Source organism: Nannobrachium achirus, assembly GCF_963921795.1.
Source record: "Nannobrachium achirus genome assembly, chromosome: 2".
Taxonomy (NCBI): Eukaryota; Metazoa; Chordata; class Actinopteri; order Myctophiformes; family Myctophidae; genus Nannobrachium; species Nannobrachium achirus.
The window spans coordinates 45,137,740-45,147,739 of NC_137811.1; the positions used below are offsets into that span (position 1 = coordinate 45,137,740).

A 10,000-nucleotide genomic window follows, 5' to 3' on the forward strand; every position below is an offset into this window, starting at 1 on the left:
ACACCTGTTAATCTGTATGTAATGTATCTATTAGTCTCTCTTCTCTCTTTCTTCTCTGTCCTGCTGTACCAGTTCCAACCAGAGTGGCGCCCTATGTTGTGTGAGCGGTAGACATTTATTAATGTGTGTCATTCCGCTTAAAGTGACGTGAATGTGTTAATGGGTTTTATCCATCATCATTATATCTATCCATCCATCCATTTATACTTCCGTCCATTCATCCACAAATCCATCCATGTGTCCATCTCTGCGTCAATATATCCATCATCCATCCATCCATACTTCCATGAACATATCAATCCATCCTTCCATCAATTTCATCCATCCATCCTTCTTTATGAACCTCTCCGTCTCTGTCTGTCTGTCTGTCTGTCTGTCTGTCTGTCTGTCTCTCTCCCTCTCTCTCTCTCTCTCTCTCTCTCTCTCTCTCTCTCGTAGCCATGACATCTCATTAGTGTGATTTTCATTCTCTAATCGATAGTCTCCCTGATATCATTCTCTAATCGATACCAATCGTTGTGTCCCCACCTCGCAGCCTGATTTACCACATGAAGCCTTTATTAGATGGATCAGATTCTTTATCTCCCTCTGACACACTGTGTGTGTGTGTGTGTGTGTGTGTGTGTGTGTGTGTGTGTGTGTGTGTGTGTGTGTGTGTGTGTGTGTGTGTGTGTGTGTGTGTGTTTGTGTGTGTGAGTGTGTCTGCTGCTGCTGTTCTCTGTGAGGTCAATTCAAATTCACACGCAACAATTCATCACTTTAACCGCGTACGGTAAACCCTGTACGTCAGGGGTCTTCAACATTTTCAGGCCAAGGACCCCTTAGTTGAGAGAGAGATGAAGCAGGGACCCCCCACAACCTCTTCATAGATTCCATATTTTCATTGTTTGACAGCACAATCATCAGTTTATTTTGGATTCATGTCAATTTGTGTTTTCAGATATTTAACCACTTTCACTCTGTACTTAGTCTGTTCCCCTCTACACCAAACCTCGTTGCCAAAAAATGCCAATCTACAAGCTCACAACGCCTCGCAGCGTGAGGCGTTGTGAGCTTGTAGATCTGCTATTTTTGGTTACAGTTCTCAGAATATGGACATTAGGGCTCAAGTTGTTAATATAAAAAGGATTGGATTTGGAGGACCCCCTGTAGTAACTCTGAGGACCCCCTGTTGAAGACCCCTGTTGTACGTGTATACTTCGCTGAACGTCGAACAGCGCAAATAGCAGCTCTACAGGCTCATAACGCGTCGACATGCTCGCATATTTTCGCCGAGCATTAACCTATTATCACCACGGAAAAGTGACGCCCGGGTTCATTCGGTTAATGACGCCTGTTCATTATTGCATAGGCTCTATTGAACTATGTGTACTGTGTCTTTAGCATTATAAACCAAAGCACATGCACTATAAGGAACTATCTGCACTGGAAGTGAAATGAGCCATGTTTTGTCTCTCTCTGTCTGTCAATCTGAAATGAAAATGAACCTCTGTCCATTTCCCCTCTTTCTGCTTTTCTCTCATTCAGGTTCTGTCTCCTCCTCTGTCTTTCCTATTTTAACACACTCCTGTCCTTCAGATCTATAAAGACTTAAGTGTCAAGTTGTGTTTGTGTGCGTGTGTGTGTGCGTGCTTGCGTGTGTTCGTGCGTGTGTGTGTGCGTGCTTGCGTGTGTTCGTGCGTGTGTGTGTGTGCGTGCGTGCGTGCGTGCTTGCGTGTGTTCGTGCGTGCGTGCGTGCGTGCGTGCGTACACGTGCGTGCGTGCGCACAAATCCCAATTGACACCTCTCTCTTTCCCTAGCGCTCATTCTCGATCCAGGTCTATAGATGATTCACGCAGCCTCTTTTAGCTTCCTCTTTCACATTTTATCACAACAACATATTAGATTTTCAGATCATTATCTGCATCTGCAATAGCACATTAGGTCATCTGTTACACATCTGTCTTTCTTTTGGGTCTCATTCAGATTGCAAGATTCAATATTCTCAAGCTTCATTATCAAGAAAAACAAGAAGTATTATTGTACGATGATATTTTTTAGGAGCTTAGCCAACAGTTGTTTCATGTGTATCCACATGGTTGGATTTATTCATTGTCTCATAGAAGATAATTCATTATTGTTTGACCTTGGTGAGAAAATACTTTTTCTTAAATCCACAAACAAATGAACAAATGAAAAGAGAATGTTGTACTTAGTGTTTCTTTCCCCCCACCAAACAGAAAGAAACATTATTTCAACAGTAACAAGCACAATGTCAGTGTATTAGGACAAACAATGTATCTCTTTTTATACTTTTTCCCCCTCATTCCTGAGGAGCTGCATGGGGACAGCCTGGAGACGCCAATCCCCTGAGGTTAAAACCACAGCTTAAACAGCTCCATAGAACATTGATCATTTTATCTATTTTTGTGTTTGTGTATTGTATGTAGATTTTTAACTCTCTCCCCCACAAGGTATTTGTCGGGCAGATCTGGGAGGTCAAAGAGGCCTGCATGCCTCCAGGCCATTGGTTAATATTAATGACCGTCAGCCAATTGGAACTCATCAATAGGTCAGAGGTTATCGCCAGGCAGCAGAGGCAGGACGTTTTAATGTGATTAAAGATATAGTACATCTCACTGTCAATCGAGACAAAATGTATTTCTTTACTCCATACTACAGTATCTCCCTCTTTTTCTTCATCTTCTTTCTCCTACTTAGAGTTTGTGTTTATCTGTCTGCATTTTCCCTCTCTGTTAACCCCCTCTTTCTCTGAACACTTTCATTTTAACCTACTTATTATGATATTCAACATGATATCGTTTCAAGCAGTCTTTTTCCTATAAAACAATTTGCCTGAGGTGTCTCTTCTCTTTCCTTGCATCAACATTCTTTTATTAGAAGCTCCAATTCCCGTGTCCTGCTCCACTGGAATATCTGATACCTTTTGCTGCATATGTTCAAGAACTGACTCTCATAAATCATTGTGTGCTTAAAACAAAATAGAAAAAATTATCCTAGCTTGTTGTTGCTAATGAATAATTGCATCTGGTCATTGCTACAAGAATGTATGGAATATTTATGATTATTATTTTTTAAATGTGACTTACACCTTTCACCTTAAGCATAATTGTAACTCAATGTCAGCCGTGATGTCCCGACACGTTTATCGTCTGGAGATACAAGGTTCCTCCACTCAATACTGGAAATGACTTTGCCATGTGGTTGTTTCGTAAGGCTTCGATCTGTGATCAGTGCTAACAGAATCTGCAGAAAGTAATCAATGGATCTATTTCCATCGGCCAGCACTAATCCGATGAGTCAGCAGATCCATAATCAATGACAAACGATCGGTGGCTGAGGTTGCTAATCAGGTTGTGATTGGCTGAATGACTCCTTGGGGACAGTCTCTGCATGCGTGAGAGTGTTGGTTTTGGTTTAATTTAAAGGGCCTGCTCCCTGAGAGGGATGCACGGACTTCACTGAAGCACTCACTTCTGGCGAAAGAATATCAAAATTGATGAAATCATGACAATCATTGTTTTATTTGTAATGGTTGATATAGCTCCTGTATTGGTGCTTTTGTGTCCATATTATGATCTGGGTCAGATGTGAATTCTCACTCAGATTTAGTCTAATGTGCATCACTCATCAAGAGAAGCACAGAACCTGAAATGTCATGGTCAATGTTGCAGATGAAACAAGTAAAAGCCCCACTCCAGGTGTGTGTTCAAAAACTCTTAGGTCTGGTAGGTTTATTTAATCTGACACGGCTACAGAAAAGTCCCATGAACTGATTGTCAGCTGTCGTGTGTGCAGTGTGTGCAGAGATACTATTAACACCTTTTTAACACCCAGCCTTTCCTCATCTGATATCCCAGCGTAGTCTGTAATAGACTGGACAATTCTGTGTGTTGCTTCATGGCCTTTAATTCACCCCTAACACTCTCCCTCTCCCTCTCCCTCTGTGTTTTTCTCTCAGGGTTCCTGGTATAACCATAGCTACAGACATCATCTGTGGTTTTCCTGGTGAGACAGAGACAGACTTCCAGGAGACGGTAGAGCTTGTCAGACAGTATCGCTTCCCCAGCCTCTTCATCAACCAGTTCTACCCCAGACCTGGCACTCCGGCCGCCAAGATGGAACAAGTAGCTGCACACGTGGTGAGTGAGTGATTATTAACACAACTCGTGCCTCTTAATCTGAAGGTTGCTTGTTGCCTTGGTGCCGCGCCGTTTCCTCCGTCGGCCGCCGCTATTATTTTGAAGGGCTGGAAGGGGGTTGTTTTTGTTTTTTTGGATTATCACTTGACGGCAACGATTACGTCATCTAGTCACATGACAGTGTGAGCCGAGAAGAGAAACATGGCTGCGCCCTGCCGTGTGTATTGTTTACATCAGATCTGGTGCAAAATGGCTCAAAATGGCTCTTTTGGATTAAATGAAGTCTCTTTATGGGCCTCTCCATTGACTTAACATGGAGGAGCTTCACTTCGCGTGCACGCCCAACGTGCGTTTTAAACAAATCGCGGACATTACCGATGCGGCCGCGACCGGAGCGACATTATGTAAGTATTAATACATTTACTGTAAATACAGTAAGATTGACGGTGAGCGCTGTCAACGGCGTCATGTAGTCACCGATTTGAATGACGGTGAGGATCGTCTACAGCAGCAGAACAGTTAAAGGTATTAAAGAGGTGGTGCCATAGTTTTGTACTGTTTCTGTTTTGTATGTGTCTTTAGAGTTAGCATTACTCTAATAGACCCCCAGGTGTGGTTATAATATGCAAATATATCTTCCCTGTGTATTTTGTTTTTCTTTTTTTCCTGAAAACTGAAAGCCTCAAAAGACCCAATAGAAATACACCACTTTAGTGACACTATAAAATCATCCCCTCCCCTTTTTACCATACAACGATGTGTGGCTAACTTAGCTGGGTCACCACCCACATAAAAACCAGGGTGTGGCCACACAAAAACATAATTTGAACACTTTCTGTACACTTGAAAATAAATCTTCCTCCAAGTATAATCATAATACCTGATGATCTTGTTTTGGGGGTTAAAAAAATCATGATGATGTGGTGTGGTATGTCCCTTATTCTTATAACCGTGGCGCCATCTGCGCCACGGTTCTGAATAACTCTGAGAGTGCACAAATGTATTTGTACATTGGTACACTCTCAGAGTTACAGATCTGTAATGGTCCATTTGTTACCCTCTCCCAGAAGGGAATCGGACCGTTAAAGGAGGACTAGGACGAGTGGTACATTTTTATTTTATTATATTTTTCTTTACGATAAATCGCTTATTTGTATCGCTCGACAATGTCTTTCAAAATGGCGGAGACGTCTCCGAGCTTTGTCCCTAATGGCCTGCCGTAAAAATGGCCGCTAGACCCCACCTCCCTGCTAGAGATGGATTTCCTTTCTTCACCTCTACCACTGGTTAATGAATGGAATAACATCAGATTATGGTAAGAAAAGCACTAGTCCGAAATTCTCCATCATAAGACCGGGAACGCATTTTAACCATTATTCTTTATACTTTGGCTGTGCTATGAGCTTGTATATCTGCTATTTTTGCAAATTTGTGCAAACCTTTGAATATATATTCTTTTAAAGCGAGCATTTTTAACTCAAATCCTTTTGAGATGGGTGTCCGCGGTCAAATACATATAATTCTAGGGGTCCTTGACATTAACAAAACTAGTGCCTCTTAATCTGAAGGTTGCTTGGTGCCTCGGCGCCACGCAGTTTCCTCCATAGGCCGCCGCTATTATTTTGAAGGGCTGGAAGGGGGTTGTTTTTGTTTTTTTGGATTATCACTTGACGGCAACGATTACGTCATCTAGTCACATGACAGTGTGGGACAAGAAGAGGAAAGATGGCTGCGCCCTGCCTTGTGCCTTGTTTACATTTAGATCTGCTGCAAAATGTCTCAAAATGGCTATTTTGTTTAAATGAAGTTTCTTTATGGGCCTCTCCATTGACTTAACATTGAGGAGCTTCACTTCGCGTGCACGCCCAACGTGCGTTGTAAACAAATCGCCGACATTACCGATGCGGGCGGGACCGGAGCGACGTACAGTAAGTAATCATATCTTTACTGTATATACAGTAAGATTCACAGTCCTCACCGTCAACGGCGCCATGGTATTAACCCTTTCAATGACGGTGAGGACTGTCAACGGCAGCAGAACAGTTAAAACCTCAAAGCACCACAGATAAATAAAGTTTTTTTCGGAAAACTAAGACAGGATCGCCAAGGAACCGGAATCATTGAGATCCTAAATGATCCTAACCCTAATCAACAGTAGCCCTCACTGGTATCATGCTCCTAAATCCACCCTTACCCATACATACAGCTCATGTCATAATAAACAATCACAAAATGACAGCTTGAACTACCACACTCATTTCATCTTTGAACATAATGTGTGCGTATACTGTATATGTGTGTAACCTTGCCTGTGCACGTATGTGCACTTTAGGCCTGTGTGTGTGGCAGCCGTGCACACATGCACGTGTGTGCACATCTGCGTCACTATCGAGGAAATGCAGGCCACCTTCTGTCATGTGAAAATATAAAAATCCGTTCCAGTTCTGTCTTTTTTTTTAAATAAGAATTTTAATATAACTAATCCTGAAAGCCCCCAATATGTGTGTATGGGTGTGTGTCTGGTGTATTTTCTTTAATTCCTCTTTCAACACAGCCATCTTTCATGGAATGGAATACATTTCCACACACGCACACACACACACACACACACACACACACACACACACACACACACACACACACACACACACACACACACACACACACACACACACGCAATGCTAATCTGGATTGACCAACAATGACTTTAATTGGCATATCGGTCTATTACTCTTTATTATTCATAAGAGTCACTCTCTCTCTCTCACACACACACACACACACACACACACACACACACACACACACACACACACACACACACACACACACAAAGCTTCCTAAATATTGAAGCCAAATGAAACAATTACTGGCTAATGAAGCCTAAACTATTTGCAGAGGTTAGGTGTGTGTGTGCGTGCGTGCGTGCGTGCGTGCGTGCGTGCGTGCGTGCGTGCGTGCGTGCGTGCGTAGGTGCGGGGTATTAAATGTAAAGAGATTAGACTCTGTCACATCAGCACTCCGTCAGTTGTCTTGTCTTCTAAGATAGGTTGTTACTGAGCTGTAAGGCTACACAGTTTGGTGTTGAACGATGCCATTTATATTTTCTTTTGATTATGGAAAATAAAAATAATTGATAACAAAAAAAAAAAAAAGTAATGTGCATATTCCTGAATTCCCCCCCGGGGATCGATATAGAGAGGTTTATATCATATGAGCATATGCAGGACACTGAATGATTACATGAGTACAGAGCCTCTATTTCACTCCTACCTGAAACTTTCTCTTCTCCTCTTTTCCCCTCTCTTTTCATGAGTTTGACCTTCTGTCCATCTCCCCTCTCATTCACCCGCACACTCTCTCTTTTCTCTCCCTACATCACTCCCCCCTCTCCCATTCATACCCAGTCTTTCTCTCTCTCTCTCTCTCTCTCTCTCTCTCTCTCTCTGTCTCTCTCTCTCACTTGCTCTCCCTCCACTTCTGTCCGTCTCTTCAAAGTCTTGACACGTCCCTTTCAAGTGGAGCCTCCTCATATGCCATTCTGTTTCTCTCTCCTGTCTCTCCTCTCTCTTGGAAACGCTCGTTTCTCCTCAGAGGATGAGGAGAAACGAGCGTCTATGCGGTATCAATCCCCCCAAGACGACCACCTCTCCTCTTCTTTGCTCGTCTCTTTTTCTTTCTTCCCACCCTTCGGAGCCGTCTCATCATCTAACTTTCACTGTCAGACCACATATCAGTCTTGTATAGATGTTTCTCCATGGACTTCGTTTTCTAGGATTGTTGGAAAAAAGAACACACACACATCAGTCGTATGTAAATTGTAGGATATTGTTAGTGCGGACTCTGGTTTTCTTCTAGCTTAACCAACCCTCGCTTTTTTTTTTATACCCCTTAACTCATTTGATCCCCCCTCCCGAGTTTCCCGAGTTATTCCCGTACTCTGACGCCGCCACGCCCGAGTTTCCGAGTTTTGGGCTGTTTCTTTTTTTAATTATTTTTCGACCTGCTTCTATCTACTAGGCATGATTGTGATCGCGAAATTGCCTGTTTGACCCCCATACCAACCCCATCTTTCAAACATGGCAGCCATGTTTGTTTACATTTGAAGAAAACATAATGGCTGCTATCTCATGAATGCCTGAACGGACTTCCAAGTGGATTTTTTGGTTTGAAAGCTGTGAACGGCGTGCACACACATGGTGCATGATCTATGCATGGTTGTGCATGATCCGTGCACTATGAATTACATGGAAACTTGTGGCATCCAGGGACTTTTGCAGCCATTTTTAAAATGCAGTGATTGAGTTAATTTCACTGTATCAGACAATCATTTAGATGTGTCATAAACTGCACGTACACACACACACACACACACACACACACACACACACACACACACACACACACACACACACACACACACACACACACACACACACACACACACACACACACACTCTCTCTCTCTCTCTCTTTCTCTCTCTCTCTCTCTAGTGATAGTGAACATTTTCATCATGTCAGTGTTGTAGTCACATTACGTCTCATCAGAGCAAACCAGTCAGTTGTGTGCGATCAGTGTGACATGCATTTATCTTCTTTTAGTAGAAATGATCTCTCTGGAAATGATCTATCTCTTCCTGCATCTTCTCCTTGTGTTCATCGCAGGTTAGATGTGTTTGTGTCAGAAAGTGAGAGAGAGAATAAAAGGAGCGAGAGAGAGAGAGAGCATTCTGTGTAACGAGTACACCTGCTTTGGTGGTTAAGGCTGCACACGACATAACATCATCAGTCAACCTGCACCTGTTCTCCCTCCTTCACACACACACACACACACACGCACGCACGCACGCACGCGCACACACACACACACACACACACACACACACACACACACACACACGCGCACACACCAAGCGTCAGTGGGTAGGCGACGTCTAGGCCATGTAGGGTCAGTCATTAATAAAGTGTACCAGATGGTTTGTCTGGAGCACAACTGTGTTGAATAGCCACGGGAGGGACGGATAGAGCGAGGGATGGATAGAGAGAGGCGAGGAGAGGGGGGTGGAGGGGAAAACAGAATGTGTCCGGATAGCCATGGGAGGGGACGGAAGAAGAGGCGGGGGTACAGAGAGGAGGCGGCAGGCAGCGAACTGGGGAGGCGGGATGGGGGGGGGGGTTCCATAGGAAGTCTCAGAATAGCCACAAAAGAACCCAGAATGAGAGATGGATGGAAGAGAGGGAACAGAGATGGACGGGACGGGGTTCTGATTGGCCACGCCACAGCCTGCTCTAGAAATAACAAGGAGAGGTCTGGCTGCAGCATGGTGATGATGGATGCTTTCTGATGGAAACCAATGAAAAATGAAACATTTGGTGCTGGTTGAGATACCAACATCACTTTGCACGCTGGTGGTGTTCAAGCACTAAAAGTACCTATGACACTATACTGCTTAGGAGTAACTTAACCAACTGAGATCCCATATATTGGCTTCCTATATCATCTTTTGTTTCTTCTTATTATTAATGTTTTATGTTTAGCTTTATTTTTCCAGGTAGGTTCACATTGCATAAATAGATTGCTCTAGTTTCACTGGATTGATGATTGTCATATTTAACAACAGGGTAATGATAGAAAAAGTACATCTTTGAACAGAACAGAATAGGTAACTCTAGTCTAGTGTGCCAGCGCTTTTTGTTGTCCGTACCGGGTTAACTGCTTCCGTTAGCTATACTACACTTCAGTCAAAGGCAGTACAAGCCAAGTCCACAAGTTGCTTATATATGAATGGAAAGAAAGAGACTACGGGCCAACAGAAAGACGCTATGAGGTGGGGAAAGAGAAAAAAGGCAGAGGAAA

The 10,000-nt window shown here is 43.3% G+C and overlaps 1 protein-coding gene across 2 annotated transcripts in view; it reads left to right on the top strand.

Annotated features, from left to right (window-relative positions):
• The window catches only part of cdkal1 (CDK5 regulatory subunit associated protein 1-like 1), a 422,084-nt gene that overhangs the window by 292,176 nt on the left and 119,908 nt on the right, over positions 1-10,000 (top strand). For both annotated transcript variants that reach the window (XR_013962583.1, XM_080738605.1), the window contains exon 11: positions 3,963-4,143. Coding sequence is in view for 1 of the 2 variants with exons in the window: in XM_080738605.1 (XP_080594731.1) it covers positions 3,963-4,143 (181 nt within the window). In the remaining variant the exon portion in view is untranslated. The remainder of the gene's footprint in view (positions 1-3,962; positions 4,144-10,000) is intronic.